Source organism: Notolabrus celidotus, chromosome 2 (assembly GCF_009762535.1).
Source record: "Notolabrus celidotus isolate fNotCel1 chromosome 2, fNotCel1.pri, whole genome shotgun sequence".
NCBI classification, from domain to species: domain Eukaryota; kingdom Metazoa; phylum Chordata; class Actinopteri; order Labriformes; family Labridae; genus Notolabrus; species Notolabrus celidotus.
Window position 1 is genome coordinate 18009425 of NC_048273.1, and position 26416 is coordinate 18035840.

A 26416-nucleotide genomic window follows, 5' to 3' on the forward strand; every position below is an offset into this window, starting at 1 on the left:
TAAGAGAAAAACTTTTTTTCATTCATGGTTAGTGTTTGGGTGAAGCAAATTATTATCAAACAACTGTTTACTCTTTCCAAGATGGCGCCACTGACGGTCGCCCTGGTACTGCGCTATTCTTATGCATTGTATAAAGAGAGCACAGTTTGCTTGCGTGTTCAAGCATACTTGGCCAATAAAGCTGATTCTGATTCTGATTCTGATATCATAATGACAACAGAAACTACTCAAGAAATCCTAAATTATGCCAGGGCATGTCTCCTTATGAGCACAACTTTAAATGATGTGTGTTTTGTGTCAGATGTGTCAAGAGTCCTGCTTGAAGCTTGATATGATGATTTCAGCGCATTTATTTTGTAGTTCACCTCTGAATTTTGAGGAAATGTCTCTTCAAAATGTCTACGCTTCGTCTTATAATGCCATTTCATATTGGAAATCTTCAGCACAGCTGTGGTGGTTGGAGGGTGAGTGAATGAATGCAAAAGTCTCACTCTATTCTTCTTTCAACCGCTGATTTTCACCAACCACTTTTCTTTGAGCAGCCAACTGTGAACACACCGTTTTCGTGCATTCTAGTGTCCTACAGCTGGCAAAGTGCCAGTATGAACTGCTCCACAAACGAAAATGAAAGTTAAAAATTGCACTCGCAGCAGTGGACAATAACAGCCTGTCTGGGTATCGTTGACATGGAGACCCGGAATGCAGTCGACAGGAATAAGTGTGTTTGTGCGTCCTCTCACAGTTGTCTCGTGGCTCCAAACTACTCAGACAGAAATGGCTACACGTTCACGTTTCATTTATGTCTACAATCAACACCTGCATAGACAGAATAAAGGTTATAACTTCCTGTTTTGGTGTGTGGTTGTGAGTGTGTCCAGGTGCGCTTGTTGTTTTTAATAGGCCACATTTAATTCAGAATAGCATGCTATAATTTTTATAAGGTCCTATGATATATTTAAACTCAACAAAAGTCTTCTACTTGTGCCTTATACAGTACCTCAGAAATAGCATCAACCCTGTATTTGGTTTCATCCAGAAGAAGCTGCTTGAGATCGTCTCTGTACAACAGGTGGGTGTCCACTGTGTTGCTGAAGTTTTTCTTAGAAATTCAACCTTTTTGTTTTTTTTGTTAACATGAAAAACTATGGGTTAAAGGCACTGTGGGGACTTTATAAGTGATCTTAAAATAGTCTCCCTTTTATATATGTTCCTGCTCATAATCCATGATATGAAATGCGATTATCAGCACAAAAAAATGGTCATTTCTAAAAGCAACTTCTCAGAAGCCCTGTCCGACCCGACCATTTCCAGGGAAAAAACGAAACTTTGTACAGCACAAACTGGAAGTCTGTTTCAATGCTGAGGTCCTGCTTTGGGATAGTGTGTGAAATAAATGCAGATAAATGTTAGCTAATTCAGTTTTGGAAATTAAAGTAAATAGTATTAAAAAACAATGCCAATGGCTGTAAAATTGCACATCTGCATATAATACAAATTGCTCTGTACATAGAGGAGGTCTATGAAGATACTCTCACAGAAACAATGGTTATTATTTCAAACTTGCTTTAGTAAGTATTTACTTTGACCCAGCTATGTAGCTATACAATAATGCAAACAAAATACTATATATATATATTACTGTGATGATGAGGTCTGCTGCCACCACAGATAATAACATATACATACGACTAAGGTATAATAATGATATGCTATGAGCTAAAACGTCTTCTGTCAAGCATTGTTATAGAAAGCAAATAAACCAGGGCTGAGCAAGGTAAGAGTAAAATGGCTGTGGACGGGATATAACGTTTATACTGGTGTGTGGATGCTTTACTGCTCTTTGAGGACTAAATGATTAAAACGCACATATTTACATTATTCAGACTCGTCTCAGGGCACCGGGCTGTGAGGAGTAACGCTACACAGATTCTTCTGCTCACTTTTTGTAAACTAAACTACTGTACATAATGACTTTACAAAGTTTACTTGTTGTCACTTTTCAGACAATAGCACTACGTAAATACAAATAAATATACTACCTTGTCGCTTTGCATCCTGCAAAAAGTTGAATTGAACGAAGAAAAGTCGTGTTAAAAAGATCTGTTCTCCTTTTATTTGTTCTGCAAAACAAATGCAAACCTTGGTAAGAAGGCACGTCTTTGCGACAGTGAGTGAGGGGTCTCATGGGGAATGGTGTCTTTACTGATTCCGTCCAAAGGTGTCACTGTAAACAATGTCAAACAGACATTCCTCATAGCCCCTTTAAAGTGTTTTAGCCCTGTCCTCCTTTTCTAACTTAAGTTGATAACATTTTATGATAGTTTAGAGCTGCATGAATCTTATGATAGTGGAATTGTAGACAGTTGTTACTAACACAATATCGCAGGTGAAGGTTAGCAAAACACTAAATTATACATGATCATTTCAGGTCGAGATGCAGAGGAAAATCTCTTCCTTCATTAAATAAAGAACAGAAAGCCCCTGGGCCTGATAATGGAAGAGGTAGGTTACTTTTAGTAAGACAACATTTAGCTGAAGGAAACACGTGATTTAAGTGATGGGGTAAGGACCCAGATAAATGTATTATATTATTTTATTACACATTAAATTGCAATGGTGTGTTTATCACTCATAGACGATACAGTTGGTAAGAACTGATGCCAATTTCAGTCATTTAAACTGTTCTATACCTTGTGATTTACTTGACATGACTCATTACATATTCTATATTATTAAGCTGAATGAAAAAGGTGACATGCAGTATCAGATTAATGTAGTTAAGTTAAAATTACATTATTTCCCTCTGATATATGGAGAAGCAGAAGCATAAAGCAACAATTTAATTTGTTCCTAAAAACTGTACTCAAATGCTATTTAATTGTACTTGTTAAATTGTATCACTGTTTCCTCTTTTAAATGACCATTTCATACCCGTCAGGGGAGGATTGATGGTAATGTTCATTCAGCGGGTAAACATGCTGAGCAGCCAGGTAAACATTAGAATAGTTCATATAAGTGGATGTAATAATAATATGTCAGAGTACCAAGAAGGATTTAGTCAGTTAGGCCACAGTAATGGGACATCATTAATTGATGTGATACATAAAAGTAACAAGAATATTTTTGCAGTTATAAGGTAAAGAATTTAATTAGGATTTTTCTTGACTGAGAAAATGACACCCAGTGATTGTTTGGTTCTCGAGCAAAGTCTCCCTTTTACTGTCCTGCAAAACTTTGGTATTTTTATTATAACAAAAAAGAAAAAGGTATCTGTACTCTAAATTACTCTCAATTAACACACCCTTTTGTTAGAAACACTGAATATCACTGAATCTTATTTAATCCTGGAGTATATGCACCTTAATCCGCGGTCATGCAGGTTGATCATTTCAATGGGGTTGAAGATTCAAATGAATACGTCTCCCCATAGACTGCATAATAAAGGTCTCCTTCAAGGCTCAAAGTCAGGGTTGAAGCTCTCTCTGGACTGTAAGTCTTGACTATTATTATGTGCAGCTGTTTTAAAGGTTAAATGGAAGGCCCAGAGAGCTAAAATACCCATGACTCATACCCCGGTAGAGAGTATATTTTCTTACTCTGCATTTTTTTTCCACCAGGAAATGTGTTAGCATGTAAGAGCTTGAAGTAACGGCCTTTCGTGTGGCTTTGAAAGAGGTGAATCAGTACATGTATGTGTGGATGTAGTTTTTAGTAAAACTGTGGAACTGAAGTTCACACAGTGTGCACACTTCAGGGGAAGTTAGTGAGTCACAGCCAGGCTGTCCCTGTGTCTGGAATGTGTTGAACCTACTGGGAAATCGAAGGTCATGAGCCTCATTCACCAACTTGTCTTTGAATTTCTTCCTAAAAACCCACAATTTAAGAAAGATTTTGACATTCACCATTTATTTTCATTTTTGGGATTTGTCCCTATGAACAAATGATTGCCCTTGGACACAATATGCACTTTTTAGTTAGCACACACATGCACAGGCTGAATCCTGGTTTGTAATTTTATTTTTATTTTTTTGCAGCTTTAGATAAAGAAAGTTTTTTCAAAAAATCTATTTTATTTCACTTCATTTTGCTGTGCTCCTATTTTCTAACCATGATTACAACACCCTCTCCACAAGTTACATCATGCCACCAAACATGGTCCATGTAGCATATTAAAGCTTACTAGCCAACAGACTAGTAGTCAGTGTACTTAAATACTTACAGTGGAACAGGTAATTTAAATATGCTTTAGTAGTACTTAAGTAGTACCCAAGTCCAACTTTAAGTGTATTTGGTGTACTTGTTTGTACTAAAATACAAACTCAAAAATCTATCAATTGACTTTAGTTGGTATAAAATTCAGCAGCAAGACTTTTAACCAAAACCAAGAAGAGAGAGCACATTACTCCTGTTTTAATGAGATTACACTGGCTGCCCATTGCTTTTAGAATCTATTTTAAGGTTTTACTTATCACGTTTAAAGAACTTCATGGCCTGGCCCCAGAATATGGGATTTGCAGCATTTGCTGTTCAGGCTCCACAACTGTGGGATGACCTGCCTTAGGCAAGCTGCATCAGTATCTTCTTTTAAACCACAGCTGAAAACACATTTTTATCAAAAGGCATTCCTGTAATATTGTTTTATCCATGATGCTATATTTACTTTTAATAATGTCTTTCTTTTTAATGTCTTTTTAAATGTTTTATTGTTTTAATTGCTTTTAGTAGTATCTCTTTTACTCTTTTATTCAGCTGTTCCTCTTAAATTGTCTTGCTAGCTCTATATGTCTCCCCTAATGCTTTGTTTATTATTGTGGGTTTTTATGATGTGCACTTTGTAACATCTGTTTTGATAAGTGCAATATAATAAACTTATTATTATTATTATTATTATTAAAATGAGACTATTCTAGATTAACTAATGTGTGATTTAGTTTACAAATTTATATGTATTTTCTGACATGATGTGGATGTATTTTTTGAAGAAATCAACATCATTTTGAGTATACTTAGGTATGCTACAAACATATTATGCATGAATTTTCTCATTTGATGGGAATGTGCTTGTATGTTTATGTTTTAAGAGTGTAAAGAATGCACTTTGATATCATAAATGTGCAAGCATCAGTAAATGTATTTATTAATGATACAAAACAGCATACTTAAAATAATACTTCAGGTTTATCAAAAATTTCCAAATAAAATTTTGAACACTTAAAGGTGCATTGGTAGTGCCCTTCAAATACATTTCAATATATTTGGACACATTCTGAGATATGCAACAAATATACATTAGCATAGGTTAGCTCAGTTTACTAAGTCGCCCTTTACTGCAGAGGGCATGCTTGTTATGTTAGCAGAGGCCTCGCTTAGTGAACAAACTAACAACATTGTTCTCTTGAAACAGTCTGGCCACCAAGATAGCAGACAATTGATAACGACTTGTCCGTGCTTATGAGGGCATAAGCTTGGGACCGACTATCTTTAAACAAATATAAAAAGTAGTGTGATGCTGCACATTCCTCCAAATACATTTTTTAGCTGCAACTATCTTCCTCACTCAGGGTAGACAAGCAAGCAACATCTCGCAGGAACGTGTCCTCCACATAGACTGCAGTCATGTGTCATGATCAAAAGCTGCGGCCCTGAGAGCCGATGCTTTATAGTGAATCCGAAGAGCCGGCTCGCATCAAGAGAGAGCCGGCTCCCAGTTTTTTCCTTTCGCTGCTTAGCTCTCACAGTGCTCAGCCCCAGCTCTGCTCAAGGCAGAACTTTGTTTTTATTGGTCAGCATGGCGGCCATGTAGCCAATCACATGTGAGGATATAGGATACAGGTGATGGAAGGGAGGCGGTGTATCGTGGCTACATCTGTTCCTTCAGAGAGAGTCTTCTCGAAGACCGGGCAAATACTCACTGAGAGGAGAAATCGGATCAGCCCATCCAAGCTGAGACATCTGATTTTTCTCAATACCAACCTGCACTGAGGACATTAATAATGTTTGCTTGAGTTTGGTTCTGTTTGCTTGAGTTTGGTTCTGGTTCTGTTTGCTTAAGTTGATTCTGGTTCTGTTAGCTTGAGTTTGGTTCTGGTTCTGTTTGCTTGAGTTGGTTCTGGTTTTGTTTGCTTCAGTTGGTTCTGGTTCTGTTTGCTTGAGTTTGGTTCTGCTTCTGTTTGATTGAGTTAGTTCTGGTTCTGTTTGGTTGAGTTTGGTTCTGGTTCTGTTTGGTTGAGTTGGTTCTGGTTCTGTTTGCTTGAGTTTGGTTCTGGTTCTGTTTGATTGAGTTACTTCTGGTTCTGTTTGCTTAAGCTGGTTCTGGTTCTATTTGCTTGAGTTTGGTTCTGGTTCTGGATGTGTTTGCTTAAGTTGGTTCTGGTTCTGTTTGCTTGTGTTTGGTTCTGGTTCTGTTTCCTTGAGTTTCATTCTGGTTTCGCTTCTGTGGATATGTTTGCAGTTTCTTGTTAATTTGTACAATAAAAAAGTTTGATTAAAATACTAAACAAAGTTAAGAATGGTTTTATAACAGAATAAATGCACAAAATTGGGCAATTATAAGGCTTCTCATAATAACATGGTACGTAAAAGGGTTTTCAACACACAAACCATTAGTTTTTTGCAAAGTTAAGGTAAAATATACGGCTACAAAAGAGCCTAAATAAAGAGCCGCTCGGGAGTCGAAAGAGCCGGCTCTTCTTTGGGAGCCAAGTCAAAAGAGCCAGCTCTTTGAAAAGAGCCAAACTTCCCATCACTGATAGACTGTATAAGGTGTCTTCATTGTTTTGATTCTAAAGAACGCTTCCGATTGGTTGAGGGTCCTTTGTAAGGTGCTGACTGCCATCACCACCGCCTGGTTTGACCAAACCTATACCCTCAAAGGTCATAAAGTCTGGTTTGAACACGCACACCCAGGTTTAGACCATAGGTTTAAACACACAAACAAAAGACAAAAGGCATATTGCAAACATTGAAGGCAGTAAGTGATTCATTATTTTCTGTGTACATCAAATACACTTCTGGACATCTGACTGCAATAATTGGTAGCCAAAGTGATCAATGATGTTCATGCCAGCTCAGAGATGTATGGACAAACGTGTTCCACTGTCTATAATTTTTGCTGCATGTTATATATCATCAGGGGCGTTTCCAAAGGGGAAGCCAGCCTTACAATCTGACTGGCCACCCCATGTGCTACCACAAAATACTTAACTATGATTGGCTATTTATTAATAGGAGCCAGGACTTGTATAAAATTACCTGCAATTGAACTGTGCTGAAACAGGCTACTTGCAGCATTCTTTGCATTTAAATGTTGCACATTTTCTTTTGTTGGTCCTTTAAATTCAAAAACACTGCATAACTATTTTATAAGACAGGTGTGTATGAGGGGATGAGTGCATGAAAAATTGCAAGCAAATGTGCACACTGTCTGTACTGAAACATTTCCAATAAATAACAGCCTACAATAGTTTGTTTGCAATATTTAAGAACTTTTAATTGTTACTGTAGACAGAAATCTTCATTTTGAGACCTTAGAAAATTATGTTTTTTAAAAGATGTATGTTTTAACTTTGTTGTGTTACTGTAAACTAAAAACATATCCACACAAATTTAACATCTTTGTGATATTTCAATGTTAGTATTTTAAGGTGATATAATTAGTAGAGACAGAAAGAGTAAATTTATACTTATTTGCGTGTGTTCGTGTACACAAACAGTACTTGCCTAAGTCAGTGCCCCAGTTGAAAAGAACTTGATATACCCGTTTATTACTATACAAATAGTCACTATGAGACCTGTCTACATTTAATTATGTAGAGCTGTTTCCTCTGGAGTGAAGGGAGTTCATACAAACGCTTGCTATATCCTAATCTTGAACAAAGGGTTTTTCACTAGACATCGGTTGTAACAACTATGAAGTAGCACTTCTTTCCTTTCCTGGATAAAATGACATATTTTCAGTTGATCTATTAATGCTTATGCAAACTAGCTGTGCAACCCTTTGGGGAACTCCTGAAAGCAGCCTTGTCACCTGAAAGAAATCCAGACACCACAAAACACTTACAATTTTATTTATTAGTTCAGTGACATTGTTGCAGAACTTGTTTCTATACACACCTTATGTATTATACTTGACGTGACATGTACAATGACAGCTCAGCAGCAGCATTGGCAGTCAAAACAGTTTGTGTACAATCCCTTCGTTGTTTCTTGCAGGTAACCGATTTCTCTAATTTTAGCAGCTGATTCAAACCCTCATCATGTGTAACCTAAGGCCATGAGGCTCCACCTAACTGATGGAGGACAATGTACAACAGTAAGAGTTACGTAGATTAAAGTACTGTGCAAAGACTAAGGTGCTGACTGCCATCTCCACCACCTGACCTTTCGGGAACATACACACAAAGGCTATACAGCCGGGTACAAACACACACCCAGGTAAAAACACACACAAACAGATAACAAAAGGCATGTTTGCAAACTGCATTGGATCTGCATCATGCCTTCTCACAGGTGGAGATCATGTGGTTATCATTTCTCTGCATAATTCAAAACCTTGCTGACTCACTGAGGAGCCAAAGTTACGGGGGGAGAGGAGAAATAGATCAGAATAATTGTACTTTTTTGTGCTTTAGTAGTAAACTGGGTGACTTGGATAATAGACATTTCACAATGTTGAGTTCATTCAGATTGAGGCCTAAAATTGATGTCAGGGGAAAAAAATAATAACTTTACGGTTTATCTTCACAAAGAACTATGTAAGCATTTCATAAATACCCATTTACCAGCGTCCAACATGAACTGACACAATGCCCATCTCTTAATCTGTATCAACTTCTATCCTTGTTATGGCATCTGCCAGTTTGTGTGTGGTTGCATTTAAGTCCTCATTTTGTTATTACAATATAATTCTTTGGAAGAAAACAGGGCTTTCAAATTTCAGAGTGGTTCATTTCTTTGATTAATGTAATAAACCTGTAATAAACAAATCAGTGGCATGGTAACATGAGAGTAGGTAAAGCAAATAACATACATCATTTTAACATAACTACTGAATGCAAATGGTCAACTCTTGTCACAAGTCTGATTAAGAAGTGCAAATATCTCTGATTTGTACCACTGTTTTTACAGCTGGTCTTATTGTACTTTTCAATCGATTATGAAAGTTCGAGATCTCACTGTGACCGAGTCAACAGCCTGACAACAACAGTGTATCAGTTATCCATCACATCAGTGGATGATATACTGTTACCTTTTGCCATGTCTGTGCTCAGTAAACACTGGTCCTGCAGAGCCCTTATGCAGACTGACAAAACAAACACTGAACAGATTTTTACGAAGCCACAGGACTATCAATTAATCCACCTATCAATCTTATATATCTCAGGAAAGATCTGTACAACTCAAGGCCTGGGTGCCGAGAACAAGCAATATCGGTAGTCTGTTGTCCATCTCGGGCAGTCTTTAAATTGCATATCTGCATGTGTAGCAGTTTTGCAGCAGATATGACTCTGCAGCAGGCGTCTGTGTGGAGCCACAACAAAGCATCTGGAAACTGGAGGGGCTTCCATTCCCTCTGTCTTGTAGATTGACGTTACAGTAATCTTCAGCAGTCCGACAGACAGTATGCTGACTGACCCTTGTGGTGGTCAGAGGTCCTTGTGCCTGTATTCTGTCATTCACTTTAATGATAGAGAGGGAATAAAAAAGTGCAGCTGGGCCCCCTTGCGTGTGTGCATATGTTTATAAAATCAGATTTTAGAAAGCATTCTTTCTTCTTAATGATATAAGTGAACCATCATCCATCCCCCTAAACTTCCTGAACTTTACAACTCCCATCCTCATCTTGTGATTCAGCTCCTTCCTTCTCATCCTTACCACTAGCTCTGCTCATCCCTCCAATCCTGTCCAGCAGGCAAACTGAGGAATTTGTGAGGCACACAGACACAATCACACACACACACAGAGCGTTCTAAATCTTCTTCAATCCTGTCCATTGTCACTGCTTTATGTCAACACCTTACTAATCCAGCATACAGGTTAGCAAGAAGGAAGTTGTGTGTATGTCTGTTTGTGTGCATGTTGTATATGTGTGTATTCAGTCTAATTTAAGTGTGTGTGTGTGTGTGTGTGTGTGTGTGTGTGTGTGTGTGTGTGTGTGTGTGTGTGTGTGTGTGTGTGTGTGTGTGTGTGTGTGTGTGTGTGTGTGTGTGTGTGTATTTGTCAGTTGGTCTCATAGGAAGAGAGCAACGCGGCGTCCACAGGCTCCATGCAGGAGGGGCAGGTGAAGGATCTCATCAGCCAGTCATCTATACAGTCCATGTGGTAGATGTGCATGCAAGGCAGGAACCGGATGGGGTCTCCATATACAAAGTCCATCATGCAAATGACACACCTGTGAAGAGAAATATGGACACTCAGTACTATGCAGCAGTGCATGCACACTAATAAAGAAAATGGTCTGACATTGTTTGACTTTACTTTACAACAGCAGGTTTTGTGGAAACAAATATGACACAGGAATGTACTTGAACAAATATATTTTGTTTGTATGATTGATAATATACATAATTCTGGTTCCAGACAGAGAGTTTAAATAATTCCAATAAAAAAACTTTAAAACAAGACTTACTAACCACCCTGCTTTAGACTTGTCATGCATCAGTAAATGCATAAAGATTTGTTCTCTGTCCGTCACTTCTTATTTTGGACATTTTACAGTGTGAATCATTGAGCAGTGCTGTGAAGCTCCCTGTCAACAGTCTGTACGTCAGGACTAAGAGAAAACAAGACCAGACCAGACCACATCACTGACTCACTCATCTGCTCTCAGTCTGTCTGCAACCGACAGAAATGTAACGTGTGCATCTTTATGAGATGCTAAAAAGACATGACAAAGTATTTGTATCTGCCAGCCTTCAAATGAGAACAATTAGGGGTATAGAGGCTGTGACTAAGGGTTGAGCAGAGACACACGTGAGAAGCATGTCCTTAGCAACAAAAAAAACATACACAAAAAAATGGCACTTTTCTTACATTTGTGCGGAGTGATTATAAGTTATTTCAAGCATAGCCACTAAGAAATGCTTAGAAAATGACATAACTTCTAAACTTGACTGCTTTGTTTTTTATCTGTGTGCTTCCTCTTTATATATCAATCGACCACCACTGCTCCAACCCCCTTTTTCCCCCCAGTGTCACCCCGCTCTTCTTAACTCAATCTACTCTTGCCAAGTGAGGCAACCCAGGATCTGTACTCACTCTCTGATCTTTTTCTCTGAGCCGTCCCGCCCAGCATCGTATACGCCTTTGGGGAGGTGCTGGATGAGTCCGATCCGCTGGGCGATGCGGACCTGTTCCTCCTCTGTCAGCTGGGTTGCCAACCGGGCTTGGCTGGGTGTAGGGTGGTAGACAGGTACATGAATCTGCTCCTGAAGAAAGAGAGGAAAAAAGAGCACATAAAAAAGTATGACTTCACTTTTTTTTCTCATGAAACTATACCTAATGCTTAGTAAGACAAATTAGTATGTTGATGAGAGCAGGCAACACCTCATTGGTAAATGCATGTGTATCTCCCAACTACTTTCACATTCAAGTCCCAGACGATCTTGGTCAAGTAATGATTTTGTTTTCAAGTTATTTCGTCTCGACTGTGGTAGGAATCATTAAAGAGAAAACTTTAAACACACTGTACACTCAAGATCTTGTTTCCTGCTGAAAAAAAACTCTGTGCTCATTTTTCTCAAATTTCAGAGAAGTTATCTTCACAAGGTGGAAGATCTTGTTCTTGTTTTTGCACTTTCGATGGAAGTCAATCTGGGTATGGCAGATGCACAACAAGCGTATGTTTTTTTAACATCCTAAATGCACTCATAACTAACAGTGAGAATGTTATCGGTAGTTCAGCCGAACATCAGCGTATGACTCCCTGAGTTTCATGGCTCACCACACAATGGAAGTAGTCAGTTGACTAAGAGTTTCACAATCATTCACACAGTCCTTGTTTATACATCATATTACCTCTTTCAAAAAAAGGCCTGCAGAACATAAACACTGCATATATTGTCAATACCTGATGTAATCAATGATTCATTTCAAAACAACAATGTTTGTGATCATGCTGTGGGGTATGGCAGCAGGCAGTAGGTGGTAGTGTTTCCCAGTAGCTTGTCCAAATACCTGTTGCAGGGCACTTTACCTCACATGACTTTTCAAACAGGTACATTATACAAACACTTCACTGGTAGATTAGTTGTTGGTGTCATACAGACCTGGTTTTTAAATACGATTTTTGAATTATTTAACTTGATTTTGCGTTGAACAGCACAGGACAGAAGTCTGCTTTTGAAATTCTTGAGAGAGATTTGATGTAGCAGAGACTTCAGAAACAACATCATGGTTATGGTATAAACAGACCTGAACAGACATCAATAAATCAAAAATCAAGTCTTTCATTATGCCTGTCAGCAATGTTCACATAACATATTGGTGCAGAAAACAACATGCAGAGACGTTTTAAGCGTATAGAAGGTGCACATCACAGCAATATCACACATATCACAGAGCAAAGAGGCAAAGGACTTGTGACTTTTTAAGCATTCAAACTTTTCAGCTCAGCCGACATGACAGTGAGTAAATCTGTACTTGTGTTTTCTTTTATGGACAAAATATTACAGTGAAGTGAGAATGTATAAAAGCCAAGTTAGTCAGATAACAATAGCCATTTCATGAGAGCTGTGTGACTCCCCTGTCTGTCAGCACAGATCATTCTAAGTAAAGAGTCAGGACGACTTTAGTAGTTAAAGCTGTCTACTGCTCATCTGACGGCCACTCTTAGTCTTTTCATCTCTGTCAAAGCAGCCCACAGCCAGGAGCAACATTTTTTGGAAAAACTCAGTACTTAGTTTCTTTCAGTTGCAGGATCCAGGCCCTAAAGTAAACACAAAGGACACAATTGTGCAACCAAAAATGTCCCTGCTGATCGTCCAACAGAAAGTATGAAAACTTTGGAGGTGTGGCTGTACTGAGTATTTAAGAAATGAAGCCGTTCAAAGGACGGGGAAACAGGAAGTGGTCTGACTGTTATTTTTTTATTCTGCCTGCCCTGAGGTGCCTTGATTGGCTAGTATATCCTCGCTCAAAATATGATCTCCTAACTGAGTAGATTAAGAGCCTGCACTTTACCAAGTATATTTGGAGCTTAAACCAAACAGAGTATAGGGTCAGTGTTGTAAACCATCACAGTGTAATTAGTAATACACCAATAGCTCTCAATCAGGTTAAAGAAAAGTTTTAAAGGTGACATATCATGCAAAATTGACTTTTTAATGGTTCTTTACCTGAAATATGTTTCCCTGGCATGTCTACAAACCCCCCGAGAATGAAAAAAATCCATTCTGCCCCTGTTTTGATTTCTCCACCTTTCTCTAAATGTGTGTGAAACGAGCCTTTTCAGACTTCCGTGTTTTTGTTACGTAACAACAATATCCGATCTGTCACGGAGTCAGAGCTCGGAGCTTGTTCAGCCCATAGACTGTATAAAATAATACTGAATCCCCCCTCCGTTTTTCATTACCTGCACAAATGTGTGCTAACAAGGAGCTTAGGAGGGAGGCATGCTAGCTGTAGGCTGTCTTAATAAACACAAAGGTCGGTTTTACTCCCCACGTCTGCAGATTTGAAGATCTAGTGGATGATTTTTATTTATCATGGATAAGTGCTAGCGCTAATTAGCATAGCCACATAGCTACATGTCGTAGCTGTAGCTGTGTACCAAGACACACGTCGACATACTGACAAATAAAACAACAAGAAACACTAAATCTGTGACCAATCCTTCCGAAAAGGTCCTGCTGCCTTTCTGGCAGAGGTCGGTTTTACTCCCCACGTCTGCAGATTTGAAGATCTAGTGGATGATTTTTATTTATCATGGATGAGTGCAAGCGCTAGTTAGCATAGCCACATAGCTACATGTTCGTAGCTGTGTACCAAGACACACGTCTACATACTGATAAATAAAACAACAAGAAACACTAAATCTGTGACCAATCGTTCAGAAAGGTCCTGCTACAGGCGCCTCTCCGTCAGGATCAGATTCTGGATCAGATTCAGAGGGTTGAAGTAACGCGATCTCTGAGCAGCCGTGTATATTCAGACAACATGTAAACATTAGATCAACGTGCTGGAGAGCCGAGGCACATCCACTTCCGGAGGGGGCGTGGTCAGAGGGAAAACAGAGTGTTCTGATGAGGAATGAAGAAGAGGACTTTTCAGGCATGCCAAAATCTGATTTCAAAGTGTTTTTTTGAGCATAAACTTTAAAGACATGTTTTGGGGACCTCTTAGACCAATATATATTGATGAAAAAAGCGTGATATGTCCCCTTTAAACAATGGGTAAACTTGGACTTTTACATTGAACCAAAACGTCAATTTTACTGTAATCTAACAGGCAGGATGTCTAAAAGTCTTATACTGAAGCAGCAGGTGGTAGCTAATCACAGAGTTCTATCACAAATTAATTATACCAATCTAGTTGTATAGCTGTATAATGAAAAAAAAAAGGCATAGTTGTAATATACCTCGCTTTCCCACACACAAGTATGTTGTCCAATCCTTTGCAGGAAAGAAACAATGGACTTGAGAAAAGTTTTACTTCCTTGAAAGTGATTAGTCAGAATAAAGTAGAGCTTCTCAGAGGGGGGAGCAGCTGTGTGAGTGTGAGTGTGTGTGTGTGTGTGTGTGTGTGTGTGTGTGTGTGTGTGTGTGTGTGTGTGTGTGTGAGTGTGTGTGAGAGCGTCTGTCTGTCAGTCTGTCCATGTGTGTGTGTGTGTGTGTGTGTGTGTGTGTGTGTGTGTGTGTGTGTGTGTGTGTGCGTGCGTGCGCGCATGTAAGTTGTGGTCTACTTTCGAGTAGCAATTTCAAGAACAAGCAAGCAAACGGAAAGTGAGATGAGTAGGTAAGGGTAAAATGAGGACAGAGCCAAAGTTCAAACCACTGATTTCTCAGGTTAAGCGTGCTGTAGGGTACTACGTGATACGAAGCATCTACTTACAGGAAAGAGAAAATTGCGCTTAGCAAAAACACACAAAAAAGAGGAAATTGCTGAAACCCCCACGCATAAAAATGTACCCAATAACAGATAGACCCAAATACATATCATGCAAACCGACTTTTCAAACTGTCTCATGTGTCTGTATGGTCCTAAAAAGGGTGAACGTGCTAGATTCACACAAGAGTTTGCATCTTTGGCATAAACACGTAAATCTTTCCAATACGGAAATAATCAACAATGCTGATCTGTTAAATTCTCCAGCCGGAGGCAGGTTTAGCGAGTTGACTGGACTGTGAATGTGGTAAAGTAACTCTACAGACATGAAAGATGGAGAGTGAACCATTTTTGGTTTAAATTTTTTGATTTTCACATGTCTCAACAGGTTCAACGACTGAAATATAGCCAGTAATCTACTCACACATCTCACAGAGAAATAGAAACCACAGTCTGTTTTCTGTGAACAAAGAAGCAACTAACCGTGTTGCGTGTGTTTGTGTTCTGGGAATATTAGCGCTTTATTTCCACCAAAGCTGTGATGTAACTGTTAGGAAATTTGTCCTAAGCTTGCAGACCGCTAGAGTATGAAAACTATTTTAAACCCATGCGCCTGGCTGTGTCAACATGGTGCCCACATACCAGAGCTATTGTGTATAGAAGTGCAAAGGCTGCAGACAGGCAGCATGATGACACAGCAAAATTCCTGTTTTGAACACCTGCTGTAATGAACAGCTTCATGACAACACATTACAAATACACAAGAGAATGTCACGTGTGCTTTTTATACAGTCCATTATGTCTGCAAATCTCCCACAGTTCAATCATATCCTGTACAGGAAATGTCTACTTGCCATGGGTGTACCTTTGGCGAAACTAAGCTGTTTTGACATGTGCTGAAAAAGAAGGAAGAACACAAGCAGAAGGTGTTCATAGGCTCTGAAATGTCAGCCCTAACACCTGCACACAATACAAGCAAGTGCACACTCAGCTGAACACACAGGCTTGTCCTTATAACAGACAACAATAGGAGGAGATGAAGGGACGTTAGCATCACAGGATGTGTTTGTTAATGCGATAACAGTACAGGCTGACGGTGTGACGGCAGTAACGGTAACACAGTATGTTTGTATCACATTACTTCATCAGCTTGTAAAGCAGGAAGTTAGGGCGTTGATGCAGGCTAAGCGTATTAACCAAAGTGTTTACACCTAACACATGATGAAGCTTAAACAAAGCTTTTCCTGAAGCCAAAAACTGCAGGTGAATGACAAAGGGAAAAGTGAATGTGACATCAACAATAACAGTTCTAATCCATTTTGAATTATATTAATTTTGCCAGTAAAAGCAAGTATCAGTCAGTACACCACATTAAAGCTATTTATGTCTCTAATGTGATGAACAAAACACCCTGAGCCCTCGTATTACAAAAGCCACCTATGCCAGCTGTCTTTGAAGAAGTCGCAGAGTTATGAGTGGCAGAAGGTGGTGATGTGTAGTGTCTGACTATGTGCCTCTCCTACTTCCACAACCCTATCATGCAATGAGAAATCACACACCGGGTGTAAGTGTAAGTTGCTGCTACTTTACAAGGCTTGAAGACAACCTCTTATCTCATTTAACTTACTTTGTCATGCCTGAAATTTTCTGGGACACACTGTGAACTGTTGAACTCATCTAACAACATATCACAAGACACACTCTTTTCTTCCCTCACTGACTGCTGCAAAACCTACAATAACAACTTGTAGCAAATAGGAAGAGCCAAAAGCCGCTGAGAGGCTGAGGTTGGGCCTAGTTAAGTGTAGTACGCGCTAAAAGCAAAAATCCCTAATACACAAAAAAGTAAGTTAACCTTTTTTTTTAATGGAAAAGCATAATCAACTCATAATAAAGTGCACAAAAGAAAATAGCGAAAATAAGCAATAATAATAAGCGAAAAATAAGTGTAATATAGCGATCAACAGAAAGTACGGAAACCCAGCTCACCCCTTTTCTCTACCTCCAAACAAAAGATGGCCTAAATGAACTGAATATCCCCGCCCCTAACACATGACCCGTAAATAACCTAATTAACTGAACCCACAATAAACCATATCGTAAACAAACAACCAAAAATAACACCACAAAAAATAGACAAACAATAACCTACCCTAAACCTGAAAATAAGATAATAAGATAATATAAACACTTGAATCCTTCATGGGTCCTACACAAGTGTTGAGAAAAGGTGGAAGTACCTGACAAATATACCATCTAAAGTACTGGTTGGCCTAGCTGTTTAGGCATTCTCCCCATGTAATGAGTCTCTCGCCCTTGTTGCAGCTGGCGGTGGTTTGACCACTACCCTTTCCTGTACGTCATCCTCCACTCCTACCCACATTGCTTGTCTCTCTTCAATTGTTCTTACAATAAAGGCGAAAAATGCCAGTAAAGGAATTCAATAAAAGCCCAACCCTTACCCTAACCATTACACCCAATTTTAGACTTTAATGAAACGGCAAACAGACAGTTATTTCTTTGTTTGTTGTTACATAGAAAAAAAAAAGTCTCCTAATCTACACTGATCAGATGTGAATGAATGAAGCAGTCCTTTACGGAGTCAAACTCTGAGCGGAAACCATAGATTATCTGAGTTAAAAAAAACAACAAATAAGTTTCTTTGGAGGTTAGATGAGAATGACTTTACAGTTGTGGCCATGCAGTTTATTGTTTTAGCCAGAAGTGACCATGTTGGTATGAGAGAGTGGAGATGGAAAAGAGCTCGGTGTTGGCAAAAGCTAGATTATCAGGGTTTGGGCTAAGGCTAATTTATTCGCTTGCTAATTAAAAGAAAAAGAAACAGTGCTTCCAACAATCTAAAATTCTATTTGTGGTGTTAGCTAACCAAAGGTTTTTATTTATTAGACTAAAAAAATCCAAGAGAGGGGAGCTGGTTTGGCTTAGCAGAAATCATGCGCCCCATGTACAGAGCCAAAAGTCCTCAGAGCAGCTGGTCCAGCATCATTTCTAACCTGCAGCCCTTTGCAGCATGTCATTCCCCACTCTCTCCTCCCAGTTTCCTACTCCATACACAGTCCTATCCTCTGAATGAAGGCAAAAAGCCCAAAAATAATTGAAAGAGAAAGGTAAAGGAGCTTGTTGACATAGTAGACGCTCTCACTAACTATGGCAGTAGTGTGTTAGCTAAAGCAAGCATTGAGGGAAAAAAACTGCTACATGCTAATATGAATACTTTATTATGGAAAGAAATGTATAAATATTAGGGATGGGACTTTACAGTTATCCTTGTACTCAATTACTCGAATTACCTAATGAACGATTACTCGAGTACTGGCAATTATTATTTTCTAACCGTAAACAAACAAAAATAGTCCAAAAGTCCATTTTGGTTATTATCAGGCTGATCTTCTCCCCTCTGGTTTCGTCACAACGTCGTGTGCTAACAGGGCGAGCAAAAGACGTGATGCGAGACTGCATGTTATCTGTCTCCGCTGTTTTCTCCTTTTGCTTTAAGCGCATGTGGTTAAGCATCGAACTAGAATTTCTATTGTATGCAAGTTTAACGCCACATACCTTGCACTGAACATTGAATTAACAATTTTTTTCGAAGTACTTCCAGGCGTTCCTTTTTTTAACTGACATGTCGCAGGTGGTTCTTTTTCAATTTTTTAAAATTTTAAAGTTATATTTTTTGGCCTTTTTGCCTTTATTCTATAGTACAGCTGAAGAGAGACAGGAAACATGGGGAGTAGAGAGTGGGGGAAGACAGCAGGAAATGGTCGACCGGTCAGAGTCGAACCAGCGACCCCTGCGACGAGGACTGTAGCCTTTCTACGTGTGGCGCTTAGACCGCTAGGCCACCAGTGCCCCTTCGCAGACGGTTCTGTATGGTCACACGTAACGCTGTATGAGTTCAAGTTATGTTGCCAGGTGCGCGAGTAACAAAATGCAACTCAAACAATGGGATCAATGGCGAGTACTCGAGTACTCGAGTATTCGTACCCATCCCTAATAAATATTACATGTATGACTCATGAATGTAAAATTAAAGCTGTAAAGATTGCATGGAGCCTCCTTTTGTTGCCATTCCTTGCGGGTTTGACAGCTAAATATAAAACACATCCAAGGGAAACTTTTTCTACCCTTTTCTTTTGAGCTCAGCTAAACCGAACTGCTGACTGCAACACAAGCCCTCTCATCTTGACGGCAATGCAGTTGGATGAAACACTCTGACAGACTCCTCAGTTGTGTGTGTGTGTGTGTGTGTGTGTGTGTGTCTGCTACATTCAGTGGTGTGCACCCCCTGCTCCACTGATGCATCTGAAAGGAGATTTAGCTTTGTCTTTGACATGAGCAGCAGTCTCTTCCTGACATGTTTTAGATCCAGTTTTACCCTCAAGGCCTCGTTCTCGCCCAAGAGAGAGAGAGAGAAACAGTGGAAAAGGCTAAAAAGTGTATCAAGAAAGACAGAGTTCAGCTTCCTGCAAACACACTCAGACACAGTGAATCTTCAGAAGTCTGCAGGCTGTTCCAGCCAATAAGGTCTGGCTGTAAAGCTAGCTGACAGCAGCATAAAGGCCTTTGTGCCAAAACTGAATGTGATCAATAAAAACTCCTGTCACTGCTCCCATCTCTGATGCTTACGATGGGAGACAGGGACATAACAAGCCATACCAGGGGGCTGAACGCACACCTACACACACACAGACTCACCAACACAAGCACGCACACACGCTGTCTCCCTCTCAAATGCAAACACACAGGGGTGCCTTATCTCTCGCAGCCCAGTCCCACAGTGATGAGTCAGCACTGTCTCACCAGCTGCTTTCCAAATCACCACACTTGGCACAAACCTGTTTTATGCAACACACACGGAAGATCACAAGCAAGAACACAAGCACACACGCACAACTACAGCTTTTACAACATTAGAAGCACAAATGGCTTCCAAGCTGGCCAAAGTGATGGAAATCAATTGATGATGAGGATGATGACGACACTGATCTTACATTTTGCTCAGTGTCGTTTTGTCCTAGCATAGTTAGCGTCTACAAGCCTAGGAGATGACTTCATCCACTGAGCTCACATCACCACGCCCCACCTCCTCCTTTCTGAAGTCAGTGTGGTCACTTTCTCTGTGTACTGTACTGAGCTAATTCAGATCAAAACAGAGTCAGAGAAATTTTATAACAACATTTTCCCAAGCAAGTTCTCAAAGTCGTTTCATCTTCTTATCGTTTAAAGGAATTTCAGACAGAGTCCTTTAAATATTAAACTACATTTCTTAAATCCCATTGCACATAGAGCAGAGTCTCTTGTTATAACTGTAAACACATACTGTACTATCCATTGTAATGCAATATTTTGACAGTCCCTAAGAGATTTATAAAAATAATGTATGGGCAAATATCAGCTATAGGGTGGCCTTTATATAATAGCTGCTACAGCTCACCTGTATATAGATAGCTAGATTTCCATGCTACTATTTCTGGTCAATTGTTGGGCTGGAAACTGTACAATGACTGAACATGTAAATCTAGTAATATGAAAGTAAGAGCAGAAATAAACATACAATGTATGGTCCCACGTTTTATCCTGTATGATCTGAGATTCTCTGTTGTTTTCAAGCGGCAACCTCCGGCCTAAAAATATGAAACCAATGCGGAAGTGTGAAAAACTGCAGTTCATTGAGGATCCACTTGAGGCTGGCTCCAGAAGTATTGGAAACCACATACATACCAATTCATAAAAGACGATCTTTACAGCAGAAATAAACATGTTTACAGCCTGGTACAAAAGACGAGTGTAGTCTGGATAGCTAATTTCTCGATCGGCACACACTGTACAGGGGCTGAATCTTTTCATAACGTGGCAATTTCAAAGATATTGAGATTACGAGTCTTCCAATGAGAGGCACAGCTGACTTGATTGACAGGCAGGAACACTGTAGCTGTTGGCGAGGAGGCTCAAAGCCCACCTCTTACGTCATAATCGCTCGACAGCAGCACTATGGCTCCTGCCGACGATTGGCCTCAAAACAGTGCTTCAGAAACAGATGGGTGACATCATGTTTTATGAGTATTGTGATTCAAATGAGTCCCCTCTCTACATCAGAAAATACAGAATTCTGAATAAATCTGGAAGAATCCCATCCCTGCACATTTACATTGTAGTTTCTAGCCAGGAGGTTGAAGGGATGCCTAACTATTCCTCTTTACTTCTTGTTATGTTGACCAAAAGTTAGGTCGAGTCAGCATTTCGAATTTGGCAGCTGCCATTGTTGAGCTTAAAACTCCACTCGGGAAACCAATGTGTGATGTCACTAGGACAATGACCATGTGTTATGCAGTCTGGGTGTAGGTCTCAAACCAAACAATTCATGCTGAAAAGAGAGCCTTTTTACTTTTTTCAAACCAAATATTTACAATGAGTAATCACCCGAACTGTAACAATAACATTCTTGAGTTATGCCAGTATTTGATAAAAAAAAACACCAAAATGCAGCCTGTGGCAGTGATGTGGTCACCTCCTGTCATTTACCGCTGACTGTGGATTCTTGAGAACAGAGTCAGACCAAAGTCAACATTGCAAATGCAACAGCCACAATTATTTGTCACCCTGAGGGTGAGCAAAGAGTGGCATGCATTTCAGCTGTTCTATGTGCACTGTTTGTGTCTTTAGATGGTGATGTCTAGGTTGGGTTGGACATCATATCTTTCGGTTTAATCACACCATGGTAAAAATGTTTACACAGTGTCATTCATCACTCAACAACGTACTGTCTCCAACAACTTATGTTGGAGTTTGTGGTGAGAGTTCCCTGTTAAACTGTTGTTTATATAACTCACAGCTGGGAATAAATTAAGCAAAAATAGTCACTCCACTGCAATCTGGAGGGAATTTTACCCCCATGATAACCTGGCGAAAAAATGTATGTTGATTATTACACAACAGAGACCAGTCATCCTCATATGAAAGGATCTATTTCATTTGATTAGACTTAACAAAGTCAAGGAATCTTTACTTTAACATGTTTCAAAAGCTATGGATAGCTTTTTAAATAGCACAAATGTTCCTCATATGCCCATTACGTTCTATATAACTACACAAAATTACATCTCCCCCCTCATCTCTCATTTTTGTGTTTTATACAGTCTGGTTCAAAACCATTGTCATTGATTTTCTGTAACTTGATCACAGGCCAGAGAGCTCATCCAGTCTTTGTTTTGGATTTCATCACTGAGATTTCCAGCATCATTTTTTTCCCCATGACTAACAAATGTCACCTTCCCCAGTGAAAACCCTGGCATTTGCACCCCGGCCCATTCTTAACGGCTTCAAAAGAAATACCAAATTCAATTTTGAACCGAGTATAGTGGAGCCTTTAGTACTTCTCCTAACGCACACACAGCCCCTCCAAAGCGTGTTAAGCTGATCTGCAAGCACACAAAAAATGTGTGCTGTGTTCTCAGGCTGGGTTCAGATGGTGAAGGTGCTGATTACTGTGGTCACCAGGGAGAAAAGAGCTGGCAGGCCTGAAAGAGCCTTTTATAAGGAGCTTTTAACTAGTTAGTTAACCCTCTTGTTAAACTCTGTAAGTATAAACAAACTGCACAGAGACTAACTCAACACCACAGAAAGCTTACGTCAGAGCTCTTCCAAAGAAAGTGATTATTGTGTTGTTTATAACACTATCACTCCTCTATGATATCAGAGCTGGCTGCTTTGGCCTAATTACACACAGCTGAATGCCAGACATGACACACTTGTAGCAAACAGGGCATGGATGAATAACAAGAACTACTGGCTCTGTTATCTTTGCTGATAAAAAGTTCCCGGTGACATGCCACCGACGATGAATGACAGAGATCATCATGAAGGAATCTGAAATAGTTGTCTCTGTGACGTTATCAGGAAGTTTCCATATTGCATAAGCTGACTTTGCTCTAATTTGTGCCTGTATTAGCATGTATCCAGATTATATTCTAATTATTTGTGGCCATAATATTTTTGTCACTTGATGTACTTTTAGAAGAATCAACATTTCTTTTTAAAATATCATTAAAACAGAGGAAAAGCTTCTTTTAAATAACAGCTTTTGAGCAAACAGTTAATTCTCTTTGGAGAAACCAATCGTTACCTCTGTGACCTGAATGCTTACTTACTTATACAGGAGAGGCACTAACTGGGGCTAATCCGTCTCTGATGGCCAAACACACAGGTTTCCAATTGCTGGGTCATAGCTATTCAGTGTGTGACACATAGGTATGCTAAAAAAAATCGTACACCGAAATAATTCACGTAAATTAGAGACTGACAATTCAAAATATCCACGGCAATGATCAGCAATTAAACTTCTACAAGATTTAGTACATAAAACAGTAACAAATAGTAGAAATAGTAGCAGACTTTCTGAGCATGTTTATTGACAATGATAAAAAATATATTCACAGTTTTTTTTTCCTGAAGTCAATGCTTCTTTTTAAATGCATCCAAACATGTTTTAAGATAATCTGTCACCCAAGCAGGAATCTGATTGGTCACCACAGGTTACACCCCAAAGTACTAAGCTGTGTTAGCTATTTACCTTGTCAGGGGCAGGTCTTGTGTTAAAATCTACTTTAGGGATGTGTTAACAGTCTGGCAGCAGCTTTGCTTGTAATGTCATGTAATGTAGTACATTTTCTTGTGTCAGTGCTTTCAGTTGTGACTATGGACAAGTACCTTCTTATTTTGTCCTGAAAGAATTAAGCATAATAGCATTAATAAGATTTATATCCTCACTCTATTGTGTGTTTTCGTTATGTGAAAAAATTCTACATCGGAATGCTACATGCGTACGACATTAAATGTATAGTTGTTGACGTAGATAGTAAAGACAGAAGGGTAAATGGTTCTGTGTGTGCACACACAAAACCCAGCCACCCCTGCTTATGTGAGCGCTCCTGTCAGGCCACCCTAGTCAAAAAGTCTGGACGCTCCCCTGGATGGCAACAAAGTTATTTTATGAAAGATATCTCCAAAATAACTTTTATACATATTATATTATATATAAACTGTATGTAACCAAGATATATATATATTATTGGTTTTGGTCAATAGAAGCTACACAATCATCTTACTGAAATTGATGCAGAAGTGAGATCTACAATAACCAAAAATCACCATTAACATTGTAACTTTTCAACATATAGGTGGTCAATGTTCAGAAGCATTTATCTGGATATATGCATCTGTTGATTGTTTCTGAAGGTATCAATACTCTTGATACATGCCATGAAGTGCATTTAATTTTTATATGAGAAACATGATCGTTTTGTGACATTTTTTAATTGGCATTGGGCATTTTTGCCTTTATTGGATAGGACAGTTAAAGAGAGACAGGAAATGTGGGGAGTAGAGAGTGGGAGGATTTGCAGCAAATGGGAGTAGAACTTGCGCTACACCAGCCTCTGTACATGGGACACGGGCTTAAACTGCTGCAGTTTATCCTCCAATGTTATCTACCCTGCTATGAATACTTCAGATAGAAAGATAGAAAGGTTTGGCTTTGTTTTCAGTATGTTGAACCTAAAACACAGAATTAAGTGTATTTGTAAAACAACAGCATCCATGCTGACCTATTTTCTCTTTTACTTTCCTTTACTTTCTCATGCTTTCATAACACTTATCTTAAATCTACAGATAAGGCCTGGCTTAACCCAGTAACATGCAAAACATGCAAACCCTCTAACCAAGGTCTGACATAACGGGTGCCAGGCAGTTGGTTGTTAACATTGAAAAAACAAGAGAAAGAACAACATCCTGAAACAGTTACAACTGAAACATGGCCTGATGTGTTTCTATTTGACCTGTTCATGGAAATGGGGAGAGGAGAAAAACAAGTCCTGGAGGGGGGTCAATTAAAGAGGCAGCAGGGAAGGTTACTGTCACTTTTTGTTTCTCCCTTTTTAATGGAGAGGTGGGCTTTGTTTCAAGCTTATTACATTACAGTTTGCACTGCTGTTTGTTTTTAATGAGTTTATTGTAGAATATAATCCACAGCGCTTTGGTACAGTGTGTTTGGATGAAGACTACATAAGTATAATTTGAGACGGGACCTTCAGACACAACAAAGCGGATTAGTGTAAGGCATGAAGGGGTCAGTGGGCTGGGTTGCTGGCCTTGCATGGATCTAAACAGCTGGTGTAGCTTCACATATTGTTCGATATCTATTGATCAGCGCTTTACCTTCTGACTACTGGAATGAGCTGAAATGGGATCAGATCTGTCTCACATTAAATGACATCTTGGGATATTAACTGAATATGCTGACTGTAAGAACAATACACAAATGCTAGCTAGCTGGTGATGTTTTACTCCAAATGTGGGACTATTCTTGGTCAAAGTTACCTGATAGGGAGGAGGTGGTTCCAGATCGGGATCCGTACCGTCTCCGTAGCTGGCCCGGTCCGACTGGGATTCATGCAGCAAAGAAATATCATCCGAGGTGGGAGATTTCAGACAGTTTCCCATCTCCTTCCTTTTCCGTCAACCTGTCCCCTCTCTCTCTTTGAGTATCTCTTCTAACCTAAAGGTTTCACAGCAGTGTTTCACGCACCACCTTCACATAAATTATGACAGAATGAGAAAGTGTCGAGAAGGCGTTTTTTTCCATACACAGCTGATAGATCTCCTCTCCCAGACGACGGAAGGGCTGCCCAGCTCAACAACAACAAAACATCCCTCAGCTAGCAGCTAGCCACACAAAGAGCTAGTCTGCTAACACTAGCTAGCACTCACAGGGAACCATCGATTGGCACAAAAAACTACAAACGAGGAAAACTCACTGGATTTTATATCCATTGAGGCATATCAGCGAAAGAGATTTTAAACAGCCCCATTCATCAGGGAGAATCTGTCCGCTGTTTGTCTGACTGAAGCCTCGTAGACTGTCAGGGACTTTCCACAAGGTGGTGATGTGGAGACGTAGAGCCCCGCCCCCTTCCAGAGAGAGGACCAATGAGCATCCAGCTACATCCAGGAAGTCTTTAGGAACAGCCACTTCACTCACAACGTAAACAGCGGGATGACATCGAGATAATGGTCTTTGTTATTGAAATTTTTGGGTAGTTTTTTGACTTCACAATTTTACATGGTCACCACACTCAGTCCTTTTACATTTCAATTCAAGTACTGTGTGTACATTTTGAATCGACTATCTTAGCACCCTTTGCATTCATACCCGTGGCTGCCATTGCCTTGCGTATTTATTTACATAACAAGACGACTATACTCTGTGCTGGATTAGATTACACGGAGGGGAACAATCAGTGCAAATACATGCTTTCTCGTCCTGTACATCAGGGGTTCCCAAAGTGTGGGTCGGGAC

General features: G+C 39.6%; 1 protein-coding gene and 1 long non-coding RNA gene across 3 annotated transcripts; one reads left to right on the forward strand and one right to left on the reverse strand.

Annotated features, from left to right (window-relative positions):
- Positions 1 to 186: 186 nt before the first annotated feature.
- On the forward strand, positions 187 to 10612 carry LOC117806087. Of its 2 annotated transcripts, XR_004629596.1 has the most exons (4): positions 187 to 835; positions 995 to 1069; positions 2429 to 2502; positions 10223 to 10612. It is a non-coding gene; the product is annotated as an uncharacterized LOC117806087 (long non-coding RNA). The 2 variants fall into 2 exon arrangements; XR_004629595.1 differs by lacking the exon at positions 2429 to 2502.
- On the reverse strand, positions 8050 to 26020 carry rnf11b (ring finger protein 11b). Its single transcript, XM_034674752.1, has 3 exons — positions 25438 to 26020; positions 11257 to 11426; positions 8050 to 10390 (listed from the first exon to the last, which is right to left on the reverse strand). Exons 1-3 carry the CDS (start codon positions 25558 to 25560, stop codon positions 10219 to 10221), a joined length of 465 nt encoding a protein of 154 aa, XP_034530643.1. The 5' UTR covers positions 25561 to 26020; the 3' UTR covers positions 8050 to 10218.
- Positions 26021 to 26416: the final 396 nt, after the last annotated feature.